The 8145-nt window shown below is 36.7% G+C and overlaps 1 protein-coding gene across 3 annotated transcripts in view; it reads left to right on the top strand.

The window, feature by feature from the left end:
• TLR3 (toll like receptor 3) overlaps window positions 1-7577 on the top strand; it is a 12926-nt gene extending 5349 nt beyond the window's left edge. For all 3 annotated transcript variants that reach the window (XM_006772708.2, XM_006772706.2, XM_006772705.2), the window contains 4 exons: window positions 311-763; window positions 3435-3626; window positions 4409-6261; window positions 6969-7577. In XM_006772708.2, coding sequence (XP_006772771.1) covers window positions 320-763; window positions 3435-3626; window positions 4409-6261; window positions 6969-7197 — 2718 coding nt within the window. In that variant the 5' untranslated portion in view covers window positions 311-319 and the 3' untranslated portion in view covers window positions 7198-7577. The remainder of the gene's footprint in view (window positions 1-310; window positions 764-3434; window positions 3627-4408; window positions 6262-6968) is intronic.
• Window positions 7578-8145: the final 568 nt, after the last annotated feature.

Here is an 8145-nt window from a genome sequence, read left to right on the forward strand (position 1 = left end):
ATATATTATTTTCATGTATATCTTACTAATTTTCTTTCACCTCTGACACTTCTATTATTGAGGAAAGGCAAATAGTGATATTAAAATATTTCTTCTAATTAATTTCCTTTCAATGTGCACGAATCCGTACACTGGGCCACTAGTTTCCACTTAATGTACTAGTTGTATAATACATACTTGTATATCATGAAAGTTATAGTAAAAAAATCATGCATAGGTACATTTGGTTATATATTTTACAAAGAATATACCAATGCATGTGAAAACGTGTTGTTAATGTAATTTATTGCTTTTTAATGTTTTTTTATAGGGCAGAATCATGAGCTGGAGTCTGCTGTGTCATATCTCCTGCTTTCTGGGACTGTTGCCCTTTTGGATACAGTGTACGTCTTCTGCCAACAGATGTGCTGTTTGGCATGAAGTAGCTGACTGCAGTCATCTGAAGTTGACTCAGATACCTGATGACCTCCCAGCAAACATAACAGTGCTAAATCTAACCCATAATCAACTCAGAAAATTACCACCTGCCAATTTTACAAGATACGGTCAACTTACTATCTTGGATGCAGGATTTAACTCCATTTCAAAACTGGAGCCAGAATTGTGCCAAAAACTTCCCTTGTTGGAAATTTTGAACCTCCAACACAATGAGCTATATCAACTTTCTGACAAAACCTTTATCTTCTGCCAGAATTTGACTGAACTCCATCTTAGGTACAACTTAATCCATAAAATTCAAAATAATCCCTTTAAAGACCTGAAGGTAAGATGAAAATGTTTATTTCCATCTAATAAATGAAAAGTATGTTATCTAATGTTAAGATTTCAAGTCATGTATTCATTCTTATACTCAATATCTAGATATCTGGGTGAAGGAGAATTTTAATCTACCCAAATTGGGGGGCTGAGGGGAACCACACACAAATATTGCCATTATCATGGAAAATGTTTTCAAAAGAGAAAATATTTTAAATCAGTTTCTTTCTTTTAAAAAAAATTTTTTTTTATTGATTTCAGAGAGGAAGAAAGAGGAGAGAGAGATAGAAACATCAATGATGAAAGAGAATCATTGATCGGTTGCCTCCTGCACGCCCCCTACTGGGGATCAAGCTCGTAACCCTGGTATGTGATCTTGACTGGAATCAAACCCAGGACCCTTCAGTCTACAGGCTGACACTCTATCCACTGAGCCAAACTGGCCAGGGCTTAAATCAGTTTCAATCTTAATTTTAAAGATCTCTGCATCTCTTGCTTCTTCTCATTAGAAATAGAACTTTCTTAGATACAAGAGGTAGAGATCAGAGATGAATCAGAATATCCCATGAGGAGCACAGCAAATAACCTTTCAAGGCTGCTGATTTTGTACCTGAAATAATGAGAAAAATGTCTAGTGCAAATTCTGACTTAAATAAGGTTAACATAGTGATACATGATAAGTTGTTCAACTTAAAGTTACCTATTCTTGATTTTAGAAATCTCGCAATATTGCTTTCCAATGACTACTTACAGTTTTCCTTTTAGTACTTCACTTGAATTTTAAGTCTGTGAAAAATGTACAAGGTAGAGCTAAAGTAGGTTGATAGTTGCTCATATGAAAAATAATACAACTAATAAATAATACAAAAATAAACTGTTTCATGTACTCACAACTGTAAACCTACTTTTGCCCCACCCTGTATTTAATATCTCTAAATTTGAGACAGTTATTAAATGGTTTTCCTAAGCCAAAGCCATTTTCAAAATTATTTGTTTTCTTCTTTTTATGGACCTATAAACACCAGGTCATTTCTTGACCTCAGATGCCAAGAATACATATATATTTAAATATGCTTAGAAACTTTTATAAAATGATTTGTTTGGAAGCTATTTGACATTTCTTTTGAGGCCTTCTTAGATTTTGAGGTGGAAAAAATATCTTTGGATACAAAAACCTCAATATCTGGTTGAAGTAATCATTGGGGGAAATTTTAACATTATTTTTTAAAAATAAATAAAAGTGTTATTCTCTGTAATAGACATAAGATTTTGCCCTAACATATATCAATGTTTCCTTATCTTTTACTTGAGTTTGTAGCATACATGTTCTAAAACAGCATAGCATGAAAAAACACCCAAAAACCCTGACAAAACAAACAAAAATGAACATTCTCTACTAGACATGATGCAAAGCTTACATAGCTATTGATCTTACTCAATATAAAAATCTTAGGATTTCATGGTTGACAAAGCTCTACTCATAGTTCTTTTTTAAAATATATTTTATTGATTTCAGAAAGAAAGGGAGAGGGAGAGAGAAATAGAAACATCAATGATGAGAGAGAATCATCCATTGGCTGCCTCTTGCATGCTGCACAATGGGCACCGAGCCCAGGAATGTGCCTTGACTGAGAATTGAACCATGACCTTCTGGTTCATAGGTTGATGCTCAACCACTGAACAACACCAGCTGGGCCTCATAGTTTTTAAGAAAACATTCCTCTTTTCCTGTTATTTAGTTTCAAGGCTGATGTATGACACTATATGTTTGAAAAGCTACATGAATACTCCTTAGATCAGAAATACATGTTTATTATAAATAAACTAGAGGCTCGGTGCACAAATTTGTGCACCGGTGGGGTCCCTTGGCCTGGCCTGCTGGGATTTGGCTGAAACTGGCTATCTGATTTCCCCCAAGGGATCCTGGATTGCGAGAGGATGCAGGCCAGGCCAAGGGACCCCACTGGTGCATGAATCCTCTAGGATGCATATAAGACCTTTGGTTAATCTCTTCCCACCTTCTCTCCCCCCTTTCCTCTGAGATTCATCAGTTTGTTCCATGTTTCCATGCCTGTGTTTTCCACTCCTGCATTGAGTGTCTGCTCCCTGGTGGTCAGTGTGTGTCATAGCTACTGGTCGGTTGAACGGTCAGCTGGTTGCTTAGGCTTTTACATATAGAAATATGTAAATACATGCTCATTATGACTATTCTTTATGTCATGAATAAGTAAGCTTAAGCCTTTCTTATTTCAGTAAGAGAAATAAAGTGATTCTTGATGTAAGAAACTAAATCCTTACAACAATAATATTTTTAATCTCAACAAAGATTTTTATTACTCCTATTGTCAGTTTTCTATAGAATAATAGAGAAATGACATTTTGCTGTTGAGTTCTTTCTAAGGTTCACATACATTTAGAGCAAGGGTGGGAAACCCCTGAAGACCATATAAGGTCCGTAAAATCATTTGGTCTGGCCCCACCAAGGCATTAGGAATGAGTTAATTAAGTGTTTGACCAAATATGCAGGCTAATGTTTAAGTTGATGGTTTTGTATAGCATATGAATGATATTATAAATATCCAAATGGCACTTGGCAGAAAAAAAGGTTCCCCACCCCTGATTTATAAGAACTATTTTTGATGGCAAGATTCTAACATCTACTTATTTTTTCCTCTCAGAATTTAATCAAATTGGATTTATCTCACAATGGCTTATCATCTACTAAATTAGGAACTCAACTCCAACTGGAAAATCTCCAAGAGCTTTTATTATCAAATAATAAAATTCATGTACTAAAACGTGAAGAACTTGATTTCCTTGGCAATTCTTCTTTAAAAAAATTAGAGTTGTCTTCAAATCAAATTAAAGAGGTAAGAAGTGAGATAAATTATTTCGTGTTCTGTCTTTAAGTGTGGGCAGTCGTAATTGTGTCACATGGATAGGAAACCAAAAATCTCTATAGACTTGCAAAATCCTTCACACTGACTTCTTGGTCATTGATGTCACCCTCACAAGAAAGGGAGTTGGGTAGCAATTAGGAGCTAGGCCTCTGCTGTCAAACAGAAGTGGCTTAAAATCCTCCTTCCATTATAGACCAGTACTTTGACTTTGGGGAACTTCACCTCTCTGGGTCCTCACATGTAAAGTGGAAATACCATCTATCTTACAAAATCTCTGAAAGAATTAACATAGCATGATGCTTAAGAGCACGGGCTTTAGAGCTAATTTAGTTGCCTTCTTCTCTGGGCTTTCTCTCTTATTAATTGTGCAATCAGGAAAATTATTCAAGTTCTTTCTACTTCAGTTCTCCAGTTATAAAGTTAGTGTAATAAACATTACTTCATAGAACTGTGTGCTAGACAATGTAGCACATGTTGGGCATGTAAGGACCCCAGGAGGACTGACATCTAAGCTAAGCCATGGATGCTGAGTAGAAGTTACCCTGTGGCCAGGGGACAGGCAGAGAGGAGTGTTGGAGCAAGGTGCAGAGTAAGGAGCTGTGCATTAGAGGGATGGAGAGAAAAACCAGAGAAGGTAATGAAAAGAAGAGGGAGCTGGAGTAACGCATTGTGTTTAACAGATTGTGTTGCAAGGGTCATACAAACTCTACTGTGTCTTGGTTTCTTACCTCTTTTTTTCCCTCCACCCTTAGTTTTCTCCAGGGTGTTTCCATGCAATTGGAAAATTATTTGGTCTCTTTCTGAACAATGCCCAACTGGGCCCCAGTCTCACCGAGAACCTTTGTCAGGAATTGTCAAACACAAGCATTCAGACTCTCTCCCTGAGTGGCACCCAGCTGTACAGAACAAGCAACACGACTTTCGCTGGACTAAAGCAGACGAACCTCACCATGCTTGATCTTTCCTATAATGGCTTAAATGTGATCGGCAATGATTCCTTTGCATGGCTTCCACATCTAGAATATCTCTTCCTGGAGTATAATAACATAGTACATTTGTCTTCTCGCTCCTTCTATGGGCTTTTCAATGTGAGATACCTGAATTTGAGACACTCTTTTACTAAACAAAGCAATTCCCTTGCTTTGTTTCCCAAGATTGATGATTTTGCCTTTCAGTGGCTAACATGTTTGGAGCATCTTAACATGGACGATAACAACTTTCCAGGCATAAAAAGCAATATGTTCATGGGACTCACACAGCTGCGATATTTAAGTCTATCCAACTCCTTCACCAGTTTGCAAACTTTAACAAATAAAACATTTGTATCACTTGCTCATTCTCCTTTACTAATGCTCAACCTAACAAAAAATAAAATCTCAAAAATAGAGAGGGGTGCTTTTTCTTGGTTGGGCCACCTAAAGGTACTTGACCTCGGCATTAATGACATTGGGCAGGAACTCACGGGCCAGGAATGGAGAGGTCTAGAAAACATTGTTGAAATCTACCTTTCCTACAACAAATACCTGCAACTGACTAGCAGCTCTTTTGCCCTGGTTCCAAGTCTTCAGCAACTGATGCTCCGAAGGGTGGCCCTTAAAAACCTGGATAGCTCCCCTTCACCTTTTCGCCCTCTTGCCAATATGACCATCCTCGATCTAAGCAACAACAACATAGCCAACATCAATGATGAACTGTTGGAGGGTCTGGACAAACTGGAAATCCTGGATTTGCAGCATAACAACTTAGCCCGGCTCTGGAAACAAGCAAATCCTGGTGGTCCTGTTAATTTTCTAAAGGGTCTTTCTCACCTCCACATCCTTAATTTAGAGTCTAACGGCTTTGATGAGATCCCAGCAGAGGCCTTCAAGGACTTGATTCAGTTAAAGAGCATCAATTTAGGGTTGAATAATTTAAACATACTTCCACCATCCATTTTTGACAATCAGGCATCTCTAAAATCGTTGAACCTTCAGAAGAATCTCATCACATCAGTTGAGAAGGATGTCTTTGGGCCAGCTTTCAGGAACCTGAGTAATTTAGATATGCGCTTTAATCCGTTTGATTGCACGTGTGAAAGTATTGCCTGGTTTGTTACCTGGCTCAATGCTACCCATACCAATATCTCTGAACTATCAAGCCATTACCTCTGCAATACCCCACCTCAATATCATGGTTTTCCGGTGATGCTTTTTGATATATCACCCTGCAAAGACAGTGCCCCCTTCAAACTCCTTTTCATAATAAATACCAGTATCTTATTGAGTTTTATTTTTATTGTACTGTTCATCCATTTTGAAGGCTGGAGGATATCCTTCTACTGGAATGTTTTAGTGCATCGAGCTCTTGGTTTCAAAGAAATGGATAGACAGCCAGAGCAGTTTGACTATGCGGCGTATATAATTCATGCCTATGAAGATAGGGACTGGGTCTGGGAGAACTTCTCCCCAATGGAAGAACAAGATCAAACTCTCAGATTTTGCCTGGAAGAAAGGGACTTCCAGGCAGGTGTCCTTGAACTTGAAGCAATTGTTAATAGCATCAAAAGGAGCAGAAAAACCATTTTTGTTGTAACACAGCATCTATTAAAAGATCCATTATGCAAAAGGTAGGTGAACACTGTGACATTTGAAGTATATACAGTGGGGCCTTGACTTACAAGTGTCCTGACTAACGAGTTTTTTGAGATACCAGCTATCTCTTGGCCGATTTTTTGCTTTGAGTTGACAGAGTAATTTGAGTTAACAAGCTCCTTAACGAGCTCGGTTTCGGAACGAATTAAACTCGTAAGTCAAAACCCCACTGTAGCTGTTTTTACATTGAGCTTTTCAATATTACCAACATTTTACTCAAAACTCAAAGAATCTACACTAATAAAAGAGAAATATGCAAATTGGCCATACCTTCATGATGCCCACCCGCCAATCAGGAGTGAGTATGCAAATTAACCCAACAAAGATGGTGGGTTAATTTGCGTATACAGGCACCAAGCAGCCAGGGGCAGGGTGGGGCAGGACACTTGCATTGTGCTGATCCGGGTCTCTGGGAGGTGTGGGAAGGCCGAAAGGTGGCTCTGGCCAGAGCAAAGGTGGTGCTGGCAGCCAGGTGAAGGAAGGACCATTCTTGCATGAATCTTCATGCATCGGGCCTCTAGTTTAAAAAATAAAATTAAGAAAAAATATAACCTGATTTTTAGTGAGAGATCAAAGTAAATTCTAAGGGGAATTTTAGATTTTAGAGCTTTTGACTATTAAAAACTGTATATTTATATATAACTTAATTCAATTTCTTGTGGTTTTGTTTGTTTTTACTTAGATTCAAGGTGCACCAAGCAGTTCAAAAAGCTATTGAACAAAACCTAGATTCCATTATCTTGATCTTTCTTGAGGAGATTCCAGATTATAAACTGAACCATGCACTCTGCTTGCGAAGAGGAATGTTTAAATCTCACTGCATCTTGAACTGGCCAGTTCAGAAAGAACGGAAAAATGCCTTTCATCACACATTGCAAGTAGCACTTGGGTCCAGAAATTCAGTACATTAGATTTATTTAAAAATTAAACAAAGGAATAACTTTCCTAATTTAAAAAGTTTCATGGTAAATTTAAGTTTTACTTGGAAACAGTGTAAATCTGTTTGTTTATATTTTATAGGTGAGAGTATTAGATCACAGTTATCTATCTTCTTTGGAAATATATCTCCTTATTTCAGACTTTTTATAACCAATTGACTTAATTGACCCAAAAGAAACATATAGGAATATTCCCTATTAATGAATATACATAATTGGCTACTGAGGCCAATGAAAACTTAAGAAAGTTTAAAAATATTCCTCATTTAAGTAAGGTAAGAGTTATGTGAGGGTTTGTAATAGTTATATTTGGGTTTTTTTATGTACTCAGAATAAAAAATAATTGTTTTAATGGGCACAATGGTATTTCAATTATAAACAATAAAATATATACCCATATTTTTTTAAAGTTTAATTAGAGTATTTTGCCAATTGAAAAGCTTGTATTTTAGTAGTGCCCATCCCAGTGTTGATTTTGTTAAATTTTAAATACAATTTTAATATGCAGACTCTAGGGCAGAAAACATTTGTTAATAATTTTGATTACTTAATGAAACAAATGATTAAATACTTACATTTTCTTAATATTTGAAATCCTGCCATAGAATATGTTAGAAGAAATAATTATCTTACTTAGAATAATTGCAGAAAGGCTTACTTCTTGAAGGTTAATTAGTAGATTGGCTTTGTGGAAACAAGATATTGTCCTCCCTTGCTCATAGACTCTGGAGGTAGCCCTGGCCAAATCACTTGGTCCCACTGATTCATGATTCATGATCTTGAAAATATGATGATAAACAAAATCATAAATATTCTCATGTATTTAGTGATGATGATCATGGTTTAATACCTTCATGTAGATTAGATTATTGTACCACAAAATAATACGCGAGGTATAAATTAGTCCTTGTGATTATTTTG

The sequence above is a fragment of the Myotis davidii genome, unplaced genomic scaffold (genome assembly GCF_000327345.1).
Source record: "Myotis davidii unplaced genomic scaffold, ASM32734v1 scaffold184, whole genome shotgun sequence".
In the NCBI taxonomy this organism is placed as follows: domain Eukaryota; kingdom Metazoa; phylum Chordata; class Mammalia; order Chiroptera; family Vespertilionidae; genus Myotis; species Myotis davidii.